The following is a 26969-nucleotide window of genomic DNA, read 5'->3' as shown; positions in this document are numbered from 1 at the left end:
AGCCAGAAAAAAAAATTATTGTCAAAATGACTTAAAAGGTAAAAGCTTCAATTAAAAAGAATACTGGTCAATTTTGAAAGGGTGAGAAAAAGGTCTACAAGGTCTTCATGGGGTAGAATCTCAAAAACTTTAGTAATGGCATGAGCTTTTCAATGGAATTTTAAATAATATTCTTTAATACTCAAAGGACTGGGTTCAAAAATGAGTAACTGTAGCACAGATTATAAAATCTCTAAGCCTTTTTAAATAAAAAATTACTAGAATGAAACTTTAAATTCATCTCTAAGTTTTACTCATCCTATAATCTAAGAATATTAGAAATGATTTTTAATTAATTGGCATTATTATAGCAATTTACTCACAAAAAAATCAATACTTGATTCTAAAAATAAAAATGTATACCTTTAAAATATATAAGCCCCTGGGAAGACAAACGTAGACACCAATTTCATAAATGACAAGCAATTTCTGATGTCATCCACAAAATATGGCTTTACCTGGCTACACAGAGAAACCAATGGGGAGCAGAGAGGCAACTATAAGGATTTCAGAATTCCTAAAACCTTCCCTAAATGTCCAGTTCTCTTACAACATCCATGCTATTTTGCAAAACTAAAAAGATATGCATTAGAACATGGTTCTGATTACATTTCATCTTTACTCATTTGTATATGAAAATTATGGTATCAGAAGACATCAGGTTGAGAAGACATACTGAAATGACAACCTATAAAAAGTAATCCCCTGCCCCCAAACCTCTACTCAATATCATTACTATAACCAACAGTGGAATAAATTATTAGAGGTGGGAAGCTACAAAGTCATCTCTGATCATTTTACTTATTCTGAGTTCTCCATTTGAAGGATGAATTTTAATCTAATTAAACGCTTAAACCTCAGATAGCAATATATCATCAAAAGTTATACTCCTGTAGCTAGTTCATTTACTAAAGATGCCAAAGATGAAGCTATCTAAAAATATCTATTTCACATTTAAATACAACGGGCTGGATTAGAAAATCGACCCCTGTTAAAAATGAACACATGCTGACATTTAAGCTAATGATATATTATAAAAATTAACCAATACAAGGTTTTTGAGACTAATGGAGCCATTAGTGTTAACTTCTAATCAAGTAAAATAGTTTTTTCCACATCCTACCTTAAATAAATATAAATACTGTTAGTCCCTTAAAACTAAAAGCCATTACTAAGTCAAATCAATCATGTTTTAATAATAAAAGCTGGGTGGGGGAGAACCCTTTATGACATAAATGTATAAGTTATAGAGGATGCACAGTAAAGCAGTAACAACAACAAAAATCTAAGAACAAAATGTTTAGTATGCATCCACAGAAAGTTCCACAACCATAAAACAAACATCAATGCATCTTACCTCTATCATTATATGAAAGGCGTGCTTGTGAAGAAAAAACACAGGCAAAAGAAATTACGATTCATATCCAGAATGAAATGAAAAATGACACATCAGTTACAAAAGTGAAGGAAAGAGAATAATGGTTTAGTATTTTTAAAGTTGGCAATGATCCAATGTTTTACATTGTTTAAAGATAGGGAACACTTTCCTTATAAACAGAGGAAAGTATTATTAAAAAGAACCCCTTAGATATGAGAGATAGGTAGTAAACAAATTCTTCACTCCAGTATAATCCCAAGTTAACTGATCCAACGACTTCATGCCTGCAAACAAACTAAACCAAGTCTTAAATAATGATTATTTATTTTTCTAAGAGCCGCTAGAGTCTAAACCATAAAACAAGGAATTAACAAATTGGAATTGCCTTCTGGACACTAGAGGGCAGTATTGCCTTTAGCAAAAACCAGTTAGCAGCCCTAAAAATTTATATATAGCTAGAATCAGTTTCTCAGACTTTCTGACAGTTGCCTTAAGAACCTCTAGAATTTCCTGAACTGCCTCACTTCCCTTTCATGGAAGACAGAATCATAATGGTGAGACAGAAAAATGTTGCTGGTGGCTATGTGCGTGCACCATAATACACCATGGCAAGAAACTAAGACAGGAAAACAAGATCATCAGAATTAAGTAAAACATAGTGACAGAATATTATCAAACCAAATTGCCCAGCACATCAAGGTGAAGCACTTAAGCAGTGGTAGCCCTGGGAACAAGTAATCACACATCTCACATTCTAAAGACACTCAGATACTGTCAGAGAACACGATTTTCATTTTTCCAGTCATCCCAAAATAGGTTAAGGTCTAAATTTAAAATTAAAAGAAATATCATCACCAGTGGTAGGGAAGCTGAGAATTCCTCCAATGGATGATGGTTATGTTCCCCAGTTTCCAACAGTTCTATAGAGAACAAGAGCACTGACAAAACAGAACTGACAACGCATTTATCTGTACCAGCTACTTAACTAGTTTTCTTCCTTCTAGATTTCATTCCTGTGATAATGATTCAAGAGTATTTATAATTCATCCAAAAGGCTGAGACAATCCTACTATCAAAACATCTTATCAGTATTCCAGAGTAAAATTAATCCCTTGAAAGAAATACATGCCAACTGAATAACTAGAATATGGTTTCCAAAGGCTCAAGAATCTCTCAGATCTTGTTTAAATACAGGTGTTTTCAGAGATAAAGATGCCACCATACTAGCACTGTGCAAGTAGGTGCTATCCATACATCTTACCAAAAAGTATTTCTCTGCTCAATACATTTCCCAAGAAATGAACATTAGGGTAAGCTATAAAATAACCCAAACTGACACCAAGAACAAGCCTCAAAATATCAACTATGCAACAAAATATGAAGGGTAAAAACAGAATTTAAAAAAACATTCACTTAAGTACAAAATAAATACAAAATAACCACATATATGTTTGCTTAATACACTTCTCAATAAATGAGGATTAGAATAAACAGAGACACCAGCAACAGTCCTGAATGTATAAACTACATGACAAAATAAGAGGGGTAAAGCAAAATTTTTTTAAATGGTCAGGCGTGATAGCTCATACCTATAATCTCAGCATTTTGGGAGGCCAAGGCAGGAGGATCTTTGAACTCAGGAGTTCGAGACCAGTCTAGGCAACATAGGGAGATCCCTTCTCTACAAAAACTTTTTAAAAAATGAGCTGAGCATGGCTGCACATGCCTGTGGTCCCAGCTCCTCGGATGTCTGAGGAGGGAAGCCATCTTGAGCCTGGGAGGCTGAGGCTGCAGTGGGCTGAAATCATGCCACTACATTCCAGCCTGGGTGACAGAGCGATACCTCCTCTCCAAAAATAAAAATAAAGTAAAATAAACTGCACTGAAATATACAACTAAGCAAAAAGCAAACAAACTCTTTGGATTCACAACATAGAAAATGTAGCTTGATATTACATACTATCACTGTAGGTAATGGTGAAAATCGAATCTGCATGTTAATATCAAGCTATTAGGTTTGTAGTTTACTTGTTGCTTACCCCTGAGGTGGGGGGGAAAAACCTACCAAATATCAGAAAAGAATGAAGAATAGTTTATTCATTCATTCATTCATTCATTCATCCACAAATTTTACTGAGTAACTAGTCTGTGCCAGGCACTGACTAGCCAGGCTCTCATGAAGCTTGCAGTAGTGCAGGGCAGGCCTAACTAACAATTCACACTAATAAAAAGGAATTCAGTACCTTCAACATCTGTGAAGAGAAACCTGACTGATAATGACAGGTAAAGTGTAAGAAGATTTCCCTGTGGAGAAGACCCTTGAGAAATGGAGTAAGTACTAGGGGGAAGCAGCTAAGGTGAAAAACAGAGTTGAGACATCTTAGTTTCCTGGCTTATGCAACCAAATGGACAGTGGTTCCATTTACTGAGAACCAGGTTTGTGAGAGACAATCATTACTTGTGAATGGTAAGTGCCTGGAGACATATAAATGGAGATATTTAGCAAAGAGATACACAGATCTGGAATACCAAAAAAAAATCTTTCTAGAAAATAGATTTTTTAAACATGTATATGATATGTACTGTAAGTTTTCTTTTACTTACTAGTCAAACCATTCCAAGAAATACCTGTATCTCTGTATCTAGAGAGAGAGAGACTGATTTTTTTCTGGGGGTGGAGATACCTCACTCAACAACTTTTTAGGACTACCAAGACGAATGAAGGTCCTCCTACCCAACTATGTGAAAACTGACAAATTCTGAATTTGTTTCCTCTTAATATCAACTAATTATTTTACATTCTAAGAAATTTTACCATTTTAAATTTTAAAAAGAGTATCCTGCCAAGCAGAATAGAAACAGAATTTATAAATAATACAGTATATGCGAGGACGATGTTTCTGAACTAAGGAAAGCAAGACATACATTAAGAGATTCAACAATATTGACATGTCAATTGCACAGCAATGATTCCATCCAATTAGGTCATCAAAATTCCTCTGTGATTAACTCCTACTTCCTACAGTTTCTCTCATCCTACTCCTCTTGAAAGGAAAGCAAAGAAAGGCCAAGGCAGGTGAAATGAAGATTCTGGATATGTTCCCTAAGAAGTAGAGCACCCCAAGGTAGCCAGCACTGGAGTTAAAAGTCTGAAAGAAACGCAGGCATGCCCATTTTCCTTTCGGGGTTGCTGCTTAAAAGAATCAGGTTTATGACTGGCTACAGAAGTTTATTTTGATTTATTTTCATATCTGTATTCTGCAAGTGTAGCTGAAAAAAACAGAAAGGAGATCATGTTACACATGAATAAATTGTGAGATGGTAAAATGGTCGTTTACCTACAAGGCCACATATAGTCACTATGAAAACTATTTTAAATGTAGTTTATATACTCTGATCTCTTTATCCTACTTTGTTTTTTTTTTTTTATTTTTGAAACAGAGTCTTGCTCTGTCACCCAGGCTGGAATGCACTGGCACGGTCTCGGCTCACTGCAAGCTCCGCCTCCCAGGTTCAAGCGATTTCCTGCCTCAGTCTCCCAAGTAGCTGGGATTACAGGTGTGCACCACCATGCCCGGCTAATTTTTGTATTTTTAGTAGAGATGGGGTTTCCTCATGTTGATTTCCCATGTTGGCAAGGCTGGTCTGAAACTCCTGACCTCACTTGATCCGCCCATCTCGGCCTGCTAAAGTGCTGGGATTACAGGTGTAAGCCACCACACCCAGCCCCTGCTTTGGTTTTTTTAATGGACTCCACTTAATTATTTATTAAGCCATTCAATCAATGGGCAATAATCCCTGGATATAAATGCCCAGGCTTTGCCACCCACTAGGGTGACTCTAAGCCAAGTCACTTCATCTATGAGTGCCTCAATTTTCTTATCTATAAAACGGACTTCAAAACTACAATGAGATACCATCTCACACCAGTCAGAATGGCTGATTATTAAAAAGTCAAGAAACAACAGGTGCTGGCAAGGCTGTGGAGAAATAGGAACGCTTTTACACTGTTGGTGGGAATATAAATTAGTTCAACCATAGTGGAAGACAGAGTGGTGATTCCTCAAGATCTAGAACCAGAAATATCACTTGACCCAGTAATCCCATTACTGGGTATATACCCAAAGGAATATATATTATTCTATTGTAAAGACACGTGCACACGTATGTTTACTGCAGCACTATTCACAACAGCAAAGACATGGAACCAACCCAAATGCCCATCAATGACAGACCGGATAAAGAAAATGTGGTTCATATATACACATGGAATACTATGCAGCCATAAAAAGGAATGAGATCATGTCTTCTGCAGGGACATGGATGAAGCTGGAAGCCATAATCCTCAGCAAGCTAACCCAGGAACAGAAACCCAAACACCACATGTTCTCACTCATAAGTGTGAGCCGAACAATGAGAACACATGGACACAGGGAGGGGAACAACATACACTGGGGCCTGTCAAGGGGCAGCGGAACAAGGGAAGGGGAGCATCAGGACAAATAACTAATGCATGTGGGGCTTAAAACCTAGTTGCTGGGTTGATGGGTGTAGCATACCACCGTGGCATGCACATACCTACGTAACAAACCTGCATGTTCTGTACATGTATCCCAGAATTTAAAGTTAAAAAAAAAAAAAAAAAACTAAAATAAAATGGACTTGATAAATAGGACAGAACCCCCATGGTACTAACAAATTAAATGAGTTAATATGTGTCATGTGATCTGTATAGTGCCTGACATAATAAAATGAATCTTCTATTGCACTAAGTTAATTTCAAAGTATTAACATACATCAACAATAATTTCAGTAAAAACGATTCTGTTTGAGTTCAATTTTGAAGTCGTTACTCTAATACCAATAACAGTGAATACTTACTGAGCACTTAGCATTAGCTAGGCCACCCACATGTGGCTCCTCTCCCAATCAGTACAGATCTGGAATCAGACATTTTTCCTCCCTTCCTCCAGTCTTTGCCTAAAATTGTTGAAGCAACTCACTTCTTATACTATTTACCCTCCATTTCCAGGCTACAATCAAACAATCATCCTGTGTTACTTCACCTACATATTAACTATAGGCCCCAGAAGGGGAAACAAGTACTGTCCTCATGCCACTTTTACCATATACACAGCATGGTGCCTGGCACACCACAGGCAATCAAACATTGGGTGAGCAGTTAAGCAAAAACGAAAACCCTGAACAATTTCTAGTTCATCTGCTACAAGCAACTTTAGCTAACAATGGGACGTTTTTCACGTCTATTATCTTAATTAAATATATATATATTTGACAGCAATGAAGTAACTAGGAATGAAAGAACAAGGTCTAGGATGAGGTCCAGGAAATGAAGAACACAGGAAGAAAACAAACACACTTCCTCCTAAATACACATCTCCTTGCCAGAGAAGGAGGATAAATTACATAGTCTGGTCCATATGCACCAATCCATTTGTAAATTGACAGACGAGACCCTGTACAAGCCAAAGAAAACCTGAATTCAAGATTTCAAAATTTAAACAGAAGTCACTTTTAGAAATAAGGTGCATTAATTAATTTTAATGTGCAACTTTACCTTATTTTAAGTTATTGATAAAGGTTTAAAATTTTTTACCTTCTCCCCTTCCTCCCTTTTTGCTTTTGGACATAGAATTTTAGACAATCTCCAACTGGCCTTGTCTGAGCATTTGTAAGTGGAATAAATTATATATGCCTGATGAGAGTAATTTCTTTTGTCAAGTTGCATGTCAAGATAACTTACGACACTTCTCCCCACAATTAAAAGTATATATTAAAGTAAGTTGTAATTTAGGTTACCAATACAAAAATAATCACACACCAAGGCAGGACACAGAACAACATCTATAGCAGCCCTACACTATTTCCCAGACATACACATACACACACCCACACACACACGAAAGAATGTTCATGCATAAGACAATAGCATTATGTCATATTTTAAACATACTAAAAAAAAAGTTGCAAATATTTGTGAGATATGAGTTCTATCTCTTAGAAACTTAATACAAACTTTAAGCTTAAAAAAACACACTGTACACCTTAAATATATACCATTTTTACCAAAAAATCAAATTTTGGTATTTCATAAGCATATAATAAAACTCCACTACATTTCACTTAAAAACACAAAATTTAATAAACCAAAAGATTAATAATATCAATCTGAAAAGCTGTCCTCCATATACTGTTAAATTAAAAGAAGCCAGTTGTGGAATAGTTTATAGTTTATAAAAAAGAAAACATATATACTCAAAAATATAAGGTTAGAGAAAGGTACCAAGGTATACACACCAATCTGTTAAAAATGATTACTTCAGAAAAGTGACAGAAAAAGGGAAGAGGAGAAAATGATTGTATTTTTTCATACTTCTTTCTGTACAGTTTGTCTTGATACCACAAACATGTATTTATAACTAATTTTTTAATTAGAAGAGAATTTTAAATGAGAGAAAAAGCAGAAGAGAGATGTGTTCATAAACTCCGATCAGTAGTCAACCTATTTCAAGACGTGTTTCTATGAATGTAATATTTATTTTGTAAGTATAACTTGTTATTAGCGTATTAAATACTAAATAAATTTAGTAAATTTCTCCTGCACCCTCCCGCAATAAGGAAGCAGCATACTCTCCTAAATTAACTTGGCAGAAAAATGTTTTCCTACCCTTTCAGATTCTTATTAATTTTAAATACATAAACTCATGTTCAAGAAGAAAATCCTACAAAGCATTTTCACAGATGGCTTGGTTTCTCAGTGGATAGTAATCTGACATAGCATGAAATGACAACCTATTATTACTTTAATGTTAAGGTCTAAAAGATTATTTTGTATGCCTAAATTAGGTATCCCAAAGCTTTAGTCTTTATCAGACCCACACCTAGACAAACTATCATAAAGTAAGGATTGAACAGGCTGATGTTATTTAAGAAAGAATTAATTTTCAATACTGAAGCACTACTTATATAGCCTTTAAAAGTAAACAAGAAGCTAACATCGTGCCTTGTTAACCGTTAAAATTCTTTTTCTTATCAAGTGGTATTTTATCAGCACAAATATAGATCTTATAAGCAGGAAACAAGCTCACGTACAGTTATGAAAGCGGCGCCATTTTACTGAAACTGCATTAGCTCTAACCACAATAAGACTTTTTAATAATAGAGTCTATCAATTCCCTCATATTCATGACTCACTGTCACTAGAAAAACCAGTTTGCATTCAGTTTACTCAATGCATATTATAAAAGCATCTTCCTATAAGTGGGAAGATAGTTTCAGCACAGGCAAAAGAAAAGTGACCTGGGTAATGAAAACAGATAGGATGCTTTGTCTGTGATTACAGAAAGAACTAAATAATGTCATTCTCTTATAAATGCCTGAAATACTTCAACTTATTTTACAGCCCCCGGCAAAATCATGGCCTCAAGATTTCTCTCAAGGCAAAGCCCTAAAGGACCTGAATGTTTATTAAAGGAATCCCTGGACATACTACATTATTATCTCAGTATAATTCCAAATGCAACAAACTCAATTCAGCAATTCAGCACTTACTGAATGATTATTACATACAAATACTGTGTAACACACAGCAGTAATTACAATATATACCTCATTTTCAAGAGTCTTAAAATCTACTAGGAGAACAAAACACATTATCAGCCCTTCTCAACTGGGGTTATTTATCTGAATGACAAATGAAAGAAGGACCCAAGCACTATTTTCTCAAATCTTTCAAGGATGGATTACAACTAATACAATGCTAGATGCATATGACAGATGTCTTGGGGTGTAATGGTAAGAAAGCACCAAAAGACAAAGAGAGTATGGAAGACCACATGTCATGCTCCAAACTTGGTATTCTTTGCTGTGGCTCACTGAGAGTCCACACATATTTTAAGCACATAAGTAACATAATCAAACATGTAAAATGCTCTTTTGGCAATAGTACAGATGAAGGGAGAGAAATGGAAGCAAGAAACCCAACTATGAGATTATAGAAATAATCTTAGCCTTAGGAGTAATAATGTCCTGAACTACAATAGGATCAATCAGGATGAAAAGGCAAATGAACAGGATTTGGTAAATGACAGAGGCAAGAATAGTTGTCTCCAAGACTTTCATCCAGGATGAACAATAATAAAGTGATACCATGCAACTATGATAGAAATATAGGACTTAGGAAAAAAAAAAAAAAACAACCAGCAAACTGCTTTTCTCTATGCCTTCAACTGTGCTAAATTTATTCCAGAATTTGTATTTTTATTGGTTATTAGGAACCATAATGAAAGACCAGATTTTAAAGTACTTAAACCCCTACACCACTTCTTCAGGATAAAATACTCACACAACCAGGAAAAAATCTAAACAATTTAATGTCATAGAGATAAAGAATCCCTCACCTAACTGCCAGAATCAGCTTACTAGTAATGAGAACAATGTCTTACAACAGACCAGTTCATTTACAAACCATCCTTTAGCCAAAGCTTTGAGGAAAAGTCTCCCTAAGAAAAAGAATGGCAAATGTTATGGCACTGTCTAAAAGCACTTAAAGAATCCAGAGGAAGAATGTTCCAAAACTCTATGGCAAGACTGTAAGATCTTTTCCTAACTGGTATGGAATTAAAGTTGAAATATGGGGACATGAATATGGGGTGAAATACAGAAGTCACCTTAAGACTTCGAATCTCTCTCTCCTACTTCTCCTACCCTTCGAAAAAGTCTTAATAGGAATTGGCAGTATCAACTCGAGCACAGAAATTTTTATCTACAATCCAATCACATGTTTATAAACTCTATTCTAAAAACGGTCATCAACCCTATTCCAAAATGTACTTTAGAATTTTTGGAAATTTTTAATGGAAAACACATGAATATGCCCTTCTATATATCTATGACTTCTTTACTTCTCTTTTTGTCCTATGTGAGACAATGTTAATATAAGATGATGTTATTCCTCATTTTAGTAGTCATACAAACTATTCAATATCCAAAAGTAGGAAAATAAATTAGCCTACAGGATGATTTTGAGATAGCAGAAAAGTTGACTGAATTATATGAAACAAAAGGCATTTGCTTTCTGAAAAAAGCAGCAGAACAGCCTAAGTAATAAGAACAAAGCTTTGATGACAAAGAGTCCTTGGGTCAGATTTTTCTATCTATAAAATGGAGATTTACTACATAAACAAGTCTGTGAGATAAAAGTAAATTAGTGTTTTCCATACCCGGCTGGTCACCAGAATCACCTGGGAAGCTTATTAAAAACATACCATCCCATGCCCCATTCCATACTTTCAGGAGTGTGGTCCCAAAATTTGTATTTTTTAACAAACTCCAAAGATGGTATCAGTCTTACAACTTGGAAATCACTGAAAAAAAAAAATTTTATGCTTTTTATATGTTCCTATATAATTTACATCTTTATGTATAATGTAACTTAACAGCGCCCTAGTACACTGTAAAATGTTCAATAAATGCTTTATGTAATTATTATTTTGAAATAGGAGATAAAACTAAGCCTTTTGTAACATCATGGCCACGAAGTGGTCTTGCAGAACAGTTCGCATAAACCTCTCAGCAAAAACAAGACTTGAAGCACGAAACCATACTGCTTCAGAGACTGCGAGAGATGACAAAAGTGAAGTTTCACACTGATGACAACGCCCCTTTTCCACAACATAGTTTATGACAGAAGGAAAGCATAAAGTCAGGCCTGTCTTGTATTTTTCATACCAAAGCTTGATCACACAAGGTCACTCTATCACAAAATCTTTACATTTCTTCCTTATTTTTCAGAAATTCATACAAATTCATATAAACTCATGACAGAGCATGTAAGTACTAAATAAATGTGTACAGTAACTTTAACCATAACAAACAGCTAAAACCCACAGAGATGTACGAATACTCACAGGAAATCCCTGGTTCTTATTTATGAATAACATCAATCCTTTTTAAAAGCCCAAACCCTTAAATTATTTAGTATTTCTTAAAAACTGACCACATACATAGGATATAAAGCCCTTTAAGAAAAGCCTTAAGCACATTTTTGCAACAATACTGTATACAGATCAGTGTTATCTATAAGATTACATTTTAAAACTCCTTCTATAAAAACCATAACAAATTTATTTATAAATGTGGTTTCCAGCTTGTTTCTATCATATCACAGATCTGGAAAATTCAGGAAACTATTATAATAATGAATAATCTCTCTTCTAAATTTTGATACTAAAACAAATTTTTTTAGAAGTTATCACTGACAGAAGGTAAGAGTGTATTCTATGGTCATTTGGAGTAGACTACATAGACTATGTACTAAAACTTTTTATTTTAAAACACTTTTAGGAAATGATTCTTAATGAACACAAACTTAGTTACTAATGTTTAAAAGTTACAATACTCAAGGTGTACAAAATAATGTTCACCTAATTACCAAACACGGTATTTTACCTTTGGGTTTATTTCTCTATATACACATCTTACAAAGATTATGGGAATCCATGATCTAATGCTAACAGAGTGCTGCAAGCACTGAGAAATAAGTGTGTTACATAAACAAAGCTTAGAGGGAAGGAGTTGTTTTGGTCACTAAATTATAGTACTTTACCATTTTCTTTCATCAAGTTTTAACCATTAATCCTTCTGGTATTAAAGAAGCAAAGTTACACCAAGAGATCCAGAAGGCTGAGGTAATGTGATCTTAAGAGTTGAAAGAAACACAGTAACTACTAGAATTCAGAGATGTCTCAAGCAAGTAAAACCGAAAGTTATCAGCTTTCATAGGCCTGTAGAATCCTAACTACTTCCATGAAAAGTCCTTATAAATACCAGACCTGCACAAAGTGTCTACATGATAAGAGAATGCAGAAAATTTAATGAATTTAATCCGATTACCCTCCACACCTATATTTCCAGAAATATTTGGGGTGTGGTGTGTGACAATCAAGAGCCTTAAAAAAGTTTTTAGTCTTCAGTACACACTTGATATGAGGCAACCAAAAAAAATACTTGATCTACAAAAATACTTGATCTACCAACAACATATGGTAAGGAAGGTTACTTTTCTGCTCCCCTTCCCTAAAAAAACATCTTTATGGATGTATCTTCCTGAAGCCTTTATGAAACCTCTCTTTTCTATACTTTTTTGGTTACCTTCCTGGGTCTATCCCCATGGATAAAATGTTTTGCCAAGTGGTCTTGAAAAAGACACAGAAATTTAGAAACGGGGGAGGGGACAGAGGGCAAAGACAGGGTTATGATTTAACTTCTCCATCATAAACGACTTCTAAAGAAGCAAAGCAGGTTAATACTGAAAAGTATTAGCATGAAAGTAAAACTCTCCAAAGAGGAACAGAAATGCAAATACCCCTTCATTCTACTAGACCTCAACCCTAAAGTGAGAAAAGTTTAGGACACGGTACATTAATAAGCTTGCAAAGTTAGCTAGACTTCTCATGACAATAAACATTAAAAAATTAACTCCAAAGCAAAATAATTTGTAATAAGTTAATGGGTTTCACCACAGTAATATTTCTCAAAAATATAAAATTTAAAACACTACAAAGTACAGGACAATAACTTACTTGAGTTGGAACAAGCACGGGAGGGTAGGCCATCTTGTGATGCCTGTACACCCAAAATGCACAAATGACAATCCCCGCAATTAACATAAGTGGCACCAAGGAATAGAGCAGGATGTTGTAATAGGGTGGCTTAGGTGTAACTGGATTTGAAGTGGCTGTGGAAAAGGGGGGGAAAAATAACTCAGATTTGGTCTACAAAATTCTATAATAAATATTTGTCATAGTCTCAAATTTTGGGGGAAAAGAAGAATATGAAGAGGTGGGGGTAAATTATTCCATCAACACAAATATATTTTGTTTCCAATCTACAGTTAAGCAAACCTATGTATTTTCCCTGTGAACTTACGCTGTGTGACTTCCATCTCCGGAAAATAAGAAAACTTTTCATTACACATATTGCCCTCACAGCAACAAAAATATACTTCAGGGCTGTCTTTTTTTTCTACACAATCAGTCCTGTAAATAAGCAGAGAAAAAATAATTAAAATCAATATTATTATACTGACCCTAAAACAGGTGTTTTTATTCTGCAATAAAATAAATTAGTCATTTATATTCAACTTCAAGATTCATATTAATATCTAATAATTCTTAAAAACCAAAAATATTCCTGGATTCCTGTTACTAAATCTCTTTAGAAAAAAAAAAATCAACGACTGACTTTATAACAATCACATTGACTACTAGAGACTATCGCTGTACTTTGGTTTTTAATGAGCAACCTAAGGCAAGCATCTTTTTTTATTTTTTTAATTATTAGAAAAGCTTGAAGAGGACATAAAGTCAATGAGACAATTTGGTCTAAGAGCGCTTTTGCTCACAGGAAATATAGCGTTCCCATTTTGTGAATACAAAAACTGAAAACTATATATAAAACTGTGTATGTATACATATAAATACATACACACATGCTAAATGATAAAAGCTCATATCTCATGGGGGAAACATTTCAACATCAGAAACCCCAACTAGGCTGAGGAATTAATACTGTCATTGTTTTTTAGAGTGTAGATTTAAATTCCCTGAATGCAATGAACAGGGTTGAGATGAGCAGTAAGTAGAAAAAAAAACATGTAACAATAATTATATAGCACCTACTAACTCAAACTGATTAGAATTACACCAAAAAAATAAAAATAAAGTAGCCTTCTACATAGGAGCTTAAGTCATGAAAAGACCTGGATTTAGCCTTTAGAACAAATCCTAATCACCCACTAATAAACAGCTAAACCTATTTTTAAAAAAATCAACATCAGATGAACTTACAGTGTATCTTAAAAACAAACTGAACTTTTCTGATAGTTGTCAGAATAATAATGTAGAATTTAATTCTTAAGTGAAAAGCTGAAGAAATTTCAGGGAGATAGGAGGTTTAACAAAATCAAACTAAAATATACTCAACATCAACATCTATTTGGCAGGAGGTTTTTAAAGACGAATGAAAGCTAAATGTTAACAATTTATAAAGAGAAATATATAAATTTAAAAACTGATATTTAAAATCATGTCTCAAATTACAACAGATTAACATGATTACTTAGCCTAATTAATTCAATAAAGTTACTTTTCACCATTCAATTTCATTCTTCTTTTATCATTTTCTTTTCTTCCACACTTTGACAATTCTTCAATCTTCTTTTCCTCTTACTTCTCACTATCCTATTTGTTTTCAATCAAATTTAGAGTATAAAAACAAAAATTTTATAGTTTAAAATTAGCATTTAACCTCCAGACACAAAGGTAGTATACTAATTACCATTCCAAGAGCAAGTATTTGCAATGAATAACACACTTGCAGACTCCAGTGAAAATGGCTCACTACTCTTTTCGGCACTATCGAGTCTCACATAGCTGGAGTATTGTCTTTAGGTAAAGAGCAAAGTAGTTTTCTACTACAAAAAAGAATAGGAATCCCTGATTCCAACTAAATGATAAAAAACAGTTTGGGATAAAGATGATTCCCAAACTTTTTTCCCCAATTTCTTCCTGTTTACCTTTCATAACAGCACATATCACTCGACCACTTCTGTTAGTAGAGGCTGATAATCAGAAATGCAGCTAAAACATACAAGTACATAGAAATAATCCCTGGAAAATTCTCATACTTAGAAGGACATCCTAAATACGAAATATATATCTAAATCTAAATGACTGTGTTGTAATTTCTCATGAAAAGTGTAGTTAATCTAATTTTCAAGGGCTTATTCAATGCATTTTGCTCTTAGTCACATATAGCTCATCAAACACAGATTCCAGGTTATCAACTGAGGCTCCCAAAAGTGATCCAGAAGTATCTAGTGTTCACTGTATACAGCAGTACTCTCTGGCTCCAAAATGTCTGTTTATCTGGGACTTTACAGCTTCTGCCTGTCTTCAGCACCTACCCACAGCAGAAATCCTGTGGCCCAGGCAGTGAACGGATCACCCTAACTGCTATGGGATGCCATACAGAAAGATCACAGGCAGTCAATAACATGACCACTGTATTTTACTTCCAGCACAGAGTAAAGCAATTTAAACAAGTATGTAGTTTGAGGACTGTGTTAGTTCTGATGAAATTTTGAACGTCAAGTTAAAAAGTCTCTTGGGGTAGACCACGCATGGTGGCTCACTTCTGTAATCCCAGCACTTTGGGAGGCCGAGGCAGGTGGATAACCTGAGATCAGGAGTGCGAGACCTGCCTGACCAACATGGAGAAACCCTGTCTCTACTAAAAATACACAACTAGCCGGGCATGGTGGCGGATGCCTGTAATACCAGCTGCTTGGGAGTCTGAGGCAGGAGAATCACTTGAATCCGGGAGGCGAAGGTCGCGGTGAGCTAAGATTGCACCATTGCACTCCAGCCTGGGCAACAAGAGCAAAACTCCGTCTCCGAAAAAAAAAAAAAGTCTCTTAGGGTAAAGAGCGAAGGGCCTACTTTGCAAGAAAAAAAAAGGAAAAAAATGTAGAAAGATAAATTTCTTCCAGATACATAAAGAAGGAAACTGAAAGAAAATTAAACACATGATTAAGTTTTATTCTTCTTGAGGATAGATTTTCAACAGATAAACTCTTTTAAAGTAATTTTTTAAATGTTTTCCTTAAAAAACTAGCATTTTAAAAGTTTATAATCCTAACAACATTGGGGAAAATGGGTTTTATTTCAGAGTTCTCACTACCTGGTAGATTATTCAAAATATATCAAAGATAAAACATAAATATGCCATGTTTATTTTATTACTTTAAAATATACTGTCATTAGAGCATGTTATAATATTCTTTATACTCCCATTTTTAAAAAAGCAAGACACATTTAAGGGAAAATTCATGCACTGATCTTTCCCCTTTCAAAAAGGGGGGAAGGATGAAAATTACTCAGTACTACCATAAAATCTTAAATGCGTTCTTACCTGTCATAGCAGTTGATATCATCCAGCCAACAACCTTGTTTCACTATTTCAATGGAACCAGAAATATTCTTCCAGGTAGCAAAACAATGTCGCCGTTTATCTTTGTCACCATAACACGGTTCAACACCAGTTTGATTGGTTCTGTCTTTTTCCCAATTAGCATTAAAGAAAAGACACTCCTGAGTTTCTGATCTACCAAGTATAGCACCTATAAGATAATAAAAACAACAATATAACCACATTAGCTCTTAAAATAAAAGACTGTTTCCCAAGATAGCAACTTCAGGTATTCCTAAAGTGTCAATAATTTACTGTCTTCCCACTTAAAACTTTGGGTTTAGGTTTACAGGTTAATCCCTGTACTTTAAATATAAAAATCGCCATTATATAATAGGAAATAACCATACATATTACAATATTTCTCTGAACACCAGTTTCACTTCACTTGAGAATGTCCTTGATGAAAAGCCACCGAAATTATTAATTTTATTAAACCTTGGGACTTGAGCAGACTACTTTTTAATATTGTATGGGACAAAAACCAAGCAAACATAACTCTGCTGCATAGTGAATACAGCTGACCCCCAACAACTCAGGAGTAAGGACCACTGACTTTGCACACAAACAAAAATCAGTGTGTAACTTGTGACTCCCCAAAAACTTTCCCAATAGACTACCGTTAACCAGGCGCTTTACCAATAGCATCAACAGTTGATTAACACATATTATCTATGTTATAATATTATATACTATATTCTTACACTAAAGCTAAAGAAAAGACAAGGTTATTTTAAAAATAAGGAAGAGAAAATACATTTACAGTACTGAACTGTGCTTATCGAGACCATAAGTTTACATCTTCTGTTCACAAAATAAATCATAGAATACATTTACAGTACTGAACTATATTTATCAATACCATAAGTTCATGTCTTCTGTTCACAAAATAAATCATAAATGGCAACCACAGCTGCAGACCTCAATCTATGGTATGTATCAAACAATTCCACTTTTTCTTGTAATGTCAAGACTTTTCTCTTCTTAGGATCAATTCCAACATCACCAGTGGCACTCTGTATGGGTCCCATGGTGTTATTCAAGGTTCACGGTACTGCGCTAAACACAATGAAAAATATGCTAGAACCGCAAGAGATCACTTTTGACTGCGATATACAATTTACTGGAGAGAGAAACTGCTCAAGCTGAGATGATTAGCATCATATGGTGTTTTAAGTAGATATTCGCAACACTTGAGCTCACCGCAACAGGAGGCAGCTATGAAATTATTACAGTAGTACAGTGTGTACTACAGTTAATTTTATGCAATTATAATTTAATACTGTATCTTTACATTTATTTACAATTCTCTCAACTGCAAACTGTGCCATATATGGTCTGTAAGTGTGTGTGTGTGTGTGTGTGTAAGTTTTTTGATACATTTTAACTTTTTATAATAGATTTGTGTATATTTTATGGTAGTAAATGATAAAAGACTGGTTTATACATATATTTTATGCATTCATGACATATATCTAACTTTTTCTTAATTTTTTCAATACTTCTAGGCTACAAAGTTCATTTGTGAGTTTTTTCAAATTGTCCCAAATCTCCAAAGCCTTTTTCAACATATTTATTGAAAAAAATCCACATATGTGTAGACTGACACAATTAAGACCCTTGTTATTCAAGGATCAACTATACAATGGTTGCCTCAAGAAAAAGCCCACGTATGACTGAATTGTAAACTAACAAACTATGGCTGTTTAGACTTGGGTATCTGACAGGCATGTTCTCAAAAGTAAACCAAGTGAACCTGTGACTCCAAGAAAAGCAACTAACAAGTATGCATTTCCAATGATAAAATTTAAGTTTTCAAGCAAAAATTAAAATTTTGAAAATTTTTATCTACTACCATCAGCAGTAGGCGATGGTGTCAACCTTTCCAATAGTCAAAGAATTTTCTGATGAGATCAGTGGTGATATTAATAAATGTGACTTTTAAATATTGAATAATGAAATGTGACAGTATTCAGAAAGTCTACATAATTCAGAGAAACAATATTTTCCAAATAAATTGTGATATTACAAAAGTATTCATGGGTTTAAAAAAAATCCACTCAATGTGCATGACAAAGCAGATTTTAATGTTACAAAAGACGAAAAGTTCATCAATGGCTTCAACTTCCCCACTGCAACTAGCATTTACAAAATTATGTCTTGCCTTACCTGAAAAACAAGAAAACTGGAATACCCAAAATAATTCTGAAAAAGTACAAAGGAGAATTCATACTTACTGATTTTAAGACTTACTATAAAACTTCAGGAATAAAAACAGTATGGTTATAGTGAAAAGACAGATACATGTATCAATGGGACAGAACAGAGAATCCAGAAATAGTCCCACATATAAATGGTCAATTGATGTAGAGAAAAGATGTCAAGGTAATTCAATAGAAAAATGATAGTCATGGCAACCACAGATGCTGGAGCAACTGAATATCCATATGCACAAAGAAAAAACAAAAAGCTTCAACCCATATATCACGCCATATACAAAAATTAATTCTAAACATATCACAGACCTAAAATAATACCTAAAACTATTAAACTTTCAAAAGAAAAAATGAAAAATCTTTGTGACCTTGAATTATCAAAGATTTCTTAGAACAACACATATGACCTACAAAAGAAAGAACTGATAAACTGAATCTCACTAAAATGAAAACTTCTACTCTTTGAAGGCTAAGGGGACGAAAAAAGTCCCAGACTGGAAGAAAATACTTGCAAAACACATTTCTAAAAAAGGACTGATACTCAGAAAATATAAAGCCTCTTACAAGTCAATCACAGGAAAAAACACTGTCCAATTATTTAAATGGGCAAAATATTCAAATAGGTCCTTTGCCAAAGAGCAAAGAATAAAAATTTTTTTTTGAAAAAAGCTACTCAATATTATGAATCATCAGGGAAAAGCAAACTAAAACTACAATGAAATACTAACACTAATTCGAATGACTAAAACAAAACAAAAACACAAATGGACAATATCAAGTATTGCTGAACATGTGAGCAACTAGAACTTTCACATATTAGTGGTGGTAGAGCAAAATGGCCCAGCCACTTTGGAAAACAGCTTTACAGCTTCTTAAAGTTAAAACACACACCTGCCCTACTACCCAGCAATCACACGTGTAGATACCCACGTAAGAGATAAAAACGTAAGTCCATGTAAAAATCTGTACATGACTGTTCACAGTGGCTTTACTGATAATCTCCGAAAACTAAAAACACTCCGACATCCATCAATGATGAATAGATAAGCAAACATCCATACAATAATAAAGGAATGAACTAGTGATACCTACAACAAAATGGATGAATCTCAAACATTATGCTAAGTGAAAGCAGACACACTCAAAAGGCTGCCCTGTAGGATTCCATTTACACGATATTCTGGAAAAGGCACAAATATAGGGACAGAAATCAGCTCAGAGATTGCCAGAAGCTGGGAGTGAGGGAAAGGGAGGTGATTACAAAAGGGCATGAGGAAACTTTGTGGGATGAAGGAAATGGGAACACCACGCCTTGACTGGGGTGTATTATGATTGTATAATATGTATGTTTCATATATTCTCATCAAAACTTATGGAATTGTATATCTAAAAAAGCACATTTTATTCTATGTAAATTGACTTCAAAAAAAACAATAGAAAAGAAACTGCCATACCTTGAGTTATGGTATGATATCAAAGAAACACACCCATATCTTAAAAAACATTATTAAAATACTCTTACTTTTTTTCTAACTATGTATCTATGTATGACCAGATTTCCTTCATATGCTTCAATCAAAATAACATATCACAACAAACTGAATGGAGAAACAGATACAATAATCCAGTTTTCTTCTACTACGACAATCATTAAGAGATTGTAAAAATTTTACTAATTATTTTGTTTCGGAAAATATTTTTCATAAAAACTTGTTCTTTACTAACATAATGGATTACTGTTATTTTATATAAGTTAATATTTAAACATTTTCTTTAATTTCTGATATGGTAAATATTGATATATATCACTCATATTTTTTTGAAGTTTTGGGGTCTTAATTTTTAAGAGCTCTAAAGAAGTCCTGAGACTAAAAAGTTTGAGAACAGTAGTTCTACAATATACTAGCACAGCGATGTAGTTATAAGTTGCCAGTATTTGTGGGCAGTAATGGTGCCATGGACTTCCTCTCAACTGTGGAAGAAATTACAGCATGAACTGACAGTGCAAACTATGTTCTGGTAACTCCACCTCAACTGTGTATAAAAGAATAGGCCCAACATGGTGGCTCACTCCTGTAATCCTGGCACTTTGGGAGGCCAAGGCAGGCGGATAATGAGGTCAGGAGTTCAAAACCAGCCTGGCCAACATGCTGAAACCCCTTCTCTGTTAAAAATACAAAAATTAGCTGGGCACGGTGGCGCACACCTGTGATCCCAGCTACTCAGGAGGCTGAGGCAGAAGAACCCCTTGAACCCAGGAGGTGGAGGCTGCAGTGAGCCGAGATCGTGCCACTGCACGCCAGCCTGGGCAACAGAAAGAGATTGTCTCAAAAAAAAAAAAAAAAAGAAAGAAAGAAAGAAAAAAGGCTGCTACCACCACTTACCTGTATGCAAACAATAGGCACTTTCTAAATTATTTTCAGAAACGTGTTGAAAATATGAGCAATGTAAGTTTCCTCCTTTACCAAATAATACAAAAGCAATATTCAATGCCCCATTGTTGTCTTAAAACAGGGATGGCAATTTTTTTATGTAAAGCTCCAGACAGTAAATATTTCAGGCTTTACAGGCCATGTGGTCTGCCACAACTACTTAACTCTGCCCTTGTAGCACAAAAGCATCCATGGACAATACATGAATGAACATGATTATGTTGCATTAAAACTTTATTTATGGATACTGAAAATTGGATTTCATGTAGTTTTTACAACTCACAAAATATTATTCGTTTTTTTTGGACTTCTTTTTTTGCTACCATCCAAAAATATAAAAATCATTCTTAGCTCCAAGATGGATTTGGCCCATAGGTTGTGCAGTCTGCTACCTCCTGGCTTAAAACAACGTCCTAATCCCAATAGTCTGTCTAACCTAACTTTTGTTTATTTTGTTGGGAAAGGAGGCTCTGTGAATTATCACCCATTTCATTCATGTTAAAAACCACTATGCAACTATTTCCAGTTTTCAAAAGAAGAATCCCACTCAGGCATAGGAACACCCCTAAAACTAAACAAAACTGACAAAAAAATTGAACACTGCCCAGAGCAAAAATGCCAAATAGGTTTTACCTTCGGTGTCGATTGCAATCAGCATTAATAATGGCTGCCTGGGGCACTACACCACGGAAGATTGTGAGAATATTTTTGGAGAGGATTTTACAGTATTGGAAGGGAAGGGGAGCAGCATTAGTGTCTTGTATTTGCCATCCTAGTCTACATAAAAGATAAACAAAGGGCCATTTTACTTAATAAAAAGATATTTCCACTATTTTTTAAAGGTAAATAGGATTCAGGATGGTTTTCTACATCTAAACTAGAGTGATATTTTTCATAAGTAGAAAGAAAATGGCTTATGGGGAATGCTGTGACAATTTCCCCACCCCTCCTCAAGCTGATTCTGCAATCAGTCTCTATCCCATTAAGTCTCTAAAAGAACTCAATATAGTAACATAATGATTATAAAAATAAGTAAATTATATGTATTTTTATATTCTTAAGCTTACATTACAACTTTAAAGGTATAGTTCTAAAAAGGATGGCACGGTTATTTACGTATACTAAATTTTAACGACATCTCCCAATTTAAAACTTTCTGAAACTTCAAATCTCTACCCATAGGTTTATTCTATCAAAGTAACTCTAAGTAGTTACTATTGACATTTTCAAAAGATATAAGTATAAAAGGTTTGCAGGCAGGGTTTAGTACAGCAGTTCTTAACCAATGATGTGCATCACAATCCCCTCTATATTTTCTCACATTCAGATATCTGAGGGCCATTATGTAGGTCCTGGGAATGGGCAGGTGAAAAGTTTATTTTGAGTATATATATAAATATACACATACATACACTACATATATACACGCTACTATATAGAGAGTACACGTATGTGTATACACACATACACACACACACACACTATACTAATTGTGCCATGGACTTCCTCTCAACTACGGAAGAAAAAATAGCATGAACTGACATACTGCAAACTCCTCTGGTAATCTGTCTCAACTATATTCTATAAAAGAAGGGCTGCTACTTCTACGTATACAGAATATAGTATATGCCCATGTGTGGAGTTTTTTGTTGTTTTTGTTTTTCTGGAAGGACCCACTGGTAATCTAATGTTCCTCCCTAGGTAAAATCCACTGGCTTAATAGACCGTGGCCTGAATCTGGAATCTATTTCACAAACTGTGACCTTGGACAAGGTACCAAATCCCTCACTACCTTGTTTCCACATCTATAAAATCAAGCAGATTGATTCAATTTCCAAATTCTTTTCCAGAACCGTAATTCACACTGTTTAGTTACAGTAAATCAGTAAGTCTAATCACATAATCTAGTATGAGTTAATTTATATAATAGTTCTATATTCAACATACTGCTTATGATTTAATGACTAGTACCGACTGCTTCATTCTTCCTACCATTAAAAAAAAATAGCAATACACAGAATCTGAAATTTGGTAGAATGTTTTCCATAACTCTGCAAAAGTCTACTTCTTTTTTTTTTTTGAGACGGAGTCTCGCTCTGTCGCCCAGGCTGGAGTGCAGTGGCGCGATCTCGGCTCACTGCAACCTCCGCCTCCCGGGTTCACACCATTCTCCTGCCTCAGCCTCCCAAGTAGCTGGGACTACAGGCACCCGCCACCAAGTCTGGCTAATATTTTTTTGTATTTTTAGTAGAGATGGGGTTTCACCGTGTTAAACAGGATGGTCTCAATCTCCTGACCTCACGATCCACCCGCCTTGGCCTCCCCAAGTGCTGGGATTACAGGTGTGAGCCACCACCGCACCTGGCCAGAAGTCTACTTCTATGAGAAACTTTCCACCTCAAGCAACTGTATCTGAGGACAATTCAAGTTTTGTTTTTTAAAAACATGATTAATATATCAACACCAATTTTATACTACCTCTTCCAGAAATAAAAGAGACTTCCCAACTCATTTTATGAGACCAGTATTAGCTCGGTACCAAAAACAAAGCACCAAAAGAAAAACACAGACCAGTATCTCTCATTAACCCAAGTGCAAAAGTCCTAAACAATATTTTAGCAAAGAGAATCCAACAATATATTTTTAAAAAGAAAAAGTATTATATCACAGCAAAGTGGGATCTTCTCCAGACATACATGGCTGTCTCAAGATTCAAAAATCAACCACACAATCTAACAAATCAACAGACTAAACGTGAAAAATCATATGGTCATATCAGTGGTTGCAGAAAAAAACATTAGATAAAATTGAATACCATTCATAATAATTAAAAAAAAAAACTATCAGTAACACTAGGAATAGAATGGAACTTAATGTCATAAAAAGCACCTACCAAAAAACCTACAGTTGATGACGTCATACTTAACAGTGAAAGAACAAATGTTTTCAGTGAGCTCAGAAACAAGTCAACAATTTCACTCTCACCACTCTAACACTGAACTGAAACACAGTACTGCAAGTTGTAACTACTACAATAAGGCAAGGAAAAGAACTTAAGGGCTTACTGTCTAGAAAAGAAAAAATAAAACCATCTCTATTTGCAGATGACATGCTGGTATATGGAGGAATTCCGAAGGAATCTTAAAAAAAAAAAAAAAAAAAAAAAAGCAGCAGCAGCAGCAGCCCCAGCCCCGAACTAATAAGTGAATTAAGTAAGGTCACGGGATAGATGAACAAGACACAAAAATCAACTGCATTTGTATTTGGTGACAATGAACAAGTGAAACTAAAATTAAAAATGCAATACCAGTTACGGTTGCTCCGAAGAAAAATAAAATCCTGAGGTATAATTTAACAAAACATGTATAGGATCCCTATGATTAAAATTTTAAAATGCTGATGAAAGAAGTCAAATAAAACCTAAACATTTGGAAAAACAAACTGTTCATGGATTGGAAGACTGAAAAGATGTCAATTCTCCCTAAATTGATATATAGGTGTAATGTGATTCATATCAAAATCTCAGCAAGTTTTACCGTAGATATAAACAAGTATATTCTAAACTTTTTTGAAAAATAATAATAAAGTGGGAGAAATCACTCCCCACTTTCCCAACGTTAAGGCTTACAGTGTAGCTGCAATAATAAAGACAGCAAGGTACTGACAGAGGGACAGAAACACAGATCAGTGAAAAAGATACAGGACCCAGAAAGAGAACCACACACAAATATGTCTAATTCGTTTTTGACAAATAAGCTAAGGCAATTCAATGGAAAAGGGATAGCTTTTCCAATAAATGGAGCTGGAGCAGTCAGACATGGTTCAGGCAAATACATTTTGAATGTTCTCACTCTATTATTCCAGTAGTTCCGGAAAGCCCAGCTCTTGCAGAAAGCCTCCCAGGCAAACCTCTCATATGGTGACAATTTCCAAGTTTTCTCAAGGTATGCATAATAAAATCCTAAAAATCTTATAATCAGGACTCCTCCTTCTCTCAAAGTGCACACTTCTTGCAATCCAATGTAACTGTTTTATATTTACTCACTGATTTTTAAATCAGTTATCTATATACGTTCTTCTACATGTGAGAATTCCACTGGGGTTAGATTTTAAGTGTTCTCACCATAAAAAATAAGTACTGCATATATGAGGTAATACATATGTTAATTTGTTTGATTTAGCCATCCCACAACATATACATATTTCAAACCATGTTGATAATAAACATACACAATTCTTATTTGTCAATTAAAAATTAATTTTTTATAAAAATAATGATGGACACCTGATTTAAGGACCAGAGAAGATATATGAGTTAGAATGACCTAAACTGACATGTCTTTATTTAGACAGAAGATAGAAGGTGGTGATAGAATGGCATGTCCTTCACCAGACTGTCAGTTTCTTGCAAGCAAATGGTGTAATATTTTCATGACTGAATCCCTAATATCTAGCACAATTCTTGAAACTCAGAAGGCATTCAATTAATATTTGGTAAATTGTCAAATAGATGTAGTCAATCAAAAAATACCTTGATGTAGCTTAACATAAAATTAAACATTTTTTTTTTCTAAACTCTTCCATCTATTACATTCTTTAATCACATTTTCACTACTTTCCCTTCTTTAAACTTTTTTTCTTTTTTTTTTTTTTTTTTTTTTTTTTTTTTGAGACAAGATCTCACTCTCTAGCCCAGGCTGGAATGCATTGGTGCAATCACAGCCTACTATAGCCTTGAGCTGCTGGGCTCAAGCGATCCTCCTGCCTCAGCCTCCTAAGTAACTAGGACAACAGGTATGTGCCACCACACATTGCTAATTATTTTTATTTTTTTGTATAGATAAGGTCTTGCTATTTTGCCCAGACTGGTCTTGAACTCCTGGCCTCAAGAGATCTTCCTGCCTCTGACTCCCAAAGTGCTGGGATTATAGGTGTGAGCCAAGCACTCAGCCTTGTCTTCTTGTAGAGTACAGTTATAGTTGCTTAGAATGTGTCATTCTCAATATGATGAAATATCTAACAATTTTATCATTGGCATTAAGGAATTTTTGTGGTCCGCAGCTTTGAATTAAATCAAAGTAAAACAAATGTTCCAAAAAGAAAAAAAAAAAAAATGCCACTAGGGTCTAAGACTATCCATCTTACTTGAGTTCTAAACACAAACAGTACTTAACGAATGATAAAATGCAAAAACACATTACAACAATTGAATAAAAACCAACCAACTACTACTGTTTTCCCTCTACTCTTTGAAACAGGTGGATGAAATTCAAATCTTTTACAATTATCAATTTCACTACACTTTTTTCTGATTAAGATGACAATGTCTTTCACAGCCCTGTGACTAGCTCACCTATCACAATTCTCCTATGTATGCAACCAATGTTAAGCAGAAAAATAAGAATTGTTCTGGGAACTTACCAATTTGAGGAATTTCTGGAAAAATATTCTAATGCTGTCTGAAACCATCAAAAACTCATTGAGATATAGTATAAAGAGGTATGAAACAATCTCTTTCCAACACTTGTGCCTACCACAGGCAACTTAGTCCTCTGGGAAGAGTTAATGAAGTTTCAAATGTAATAAATCCAACCTACAAAGCAATTCTTGTTTCCCTTTCACATGTCATTACTCCTGCCACTGTGGGGACAAACCACAAGTCCAAGGAATCAGCTACAGAAGGTGGATTAAATTGAATGATGGTTTTAATCCAAAACATCTCACAGTATAAATTTTTTAAAGTATTAAAAATACTACACAAAAGAATTTTAGGTAATTGGAAAATTCTGGTATAGTATAATCTTTCGTGGCATCAATAAGTAAATGTATACAGAATTTTATTAGTTCAGTAAG

General features: G+C 34.5%; 1 protein-coding gene across 3 annotated transcripts in view; it reads right to left on the bottom strand.

Annotated features, from left to right (window-relative positions):
• ACVR2A (activin A receptor type 2A) overlaps positions 1 to 26969 on the bottom strand; it is an 86676-nt gene that overhangs the window by 17988 nt on the left and 41719 nt on the right. The window contains exons 2-5 of one of the 3 annotated variants that reach the window (XM_025403905.1): positions 16412 to 16619; positions 13367 to 13476; positions 13021 to 13175; positions 1397 to 1420 (exon numbers count right to left, since the gene is read on the bottom strand). In XM_025403905.1, the coding sequence (XP_025259690.1) occupies positions 1397 to 1420; positions 13021 to 13175; positions 13367 to 13476; positions 16412 to 16619 (497 nt within the window). The remainder of the gene's footprint in view (positions 1 to 1396; positions 1421 to 13020; positions 13176 to 13366; positions 13477 to 16411; positions 16620 to 26969) is intronic. The other 2 variants (XM_025403906.1, XM_025403907.1) reach the window with 2 other exon arrangements.

The sequence above is a fragment of the Theropithecus gelada genome, chromosome 12 (assembly GCF_003255815.1).
Source record: "Theropithecus gelada isolate Dixy chromosome 12, Tgel_1.0, whole genome shotgun sequence".
NCBI lineage: Eukaryota > Metazoa > Chordata > Mammalia > Primates > Cercopithecidae > Theropithecus > Theropithecus gelada.
This window is presented reverse-complemented; position numbering and strand designations above follow the sequence as displayed.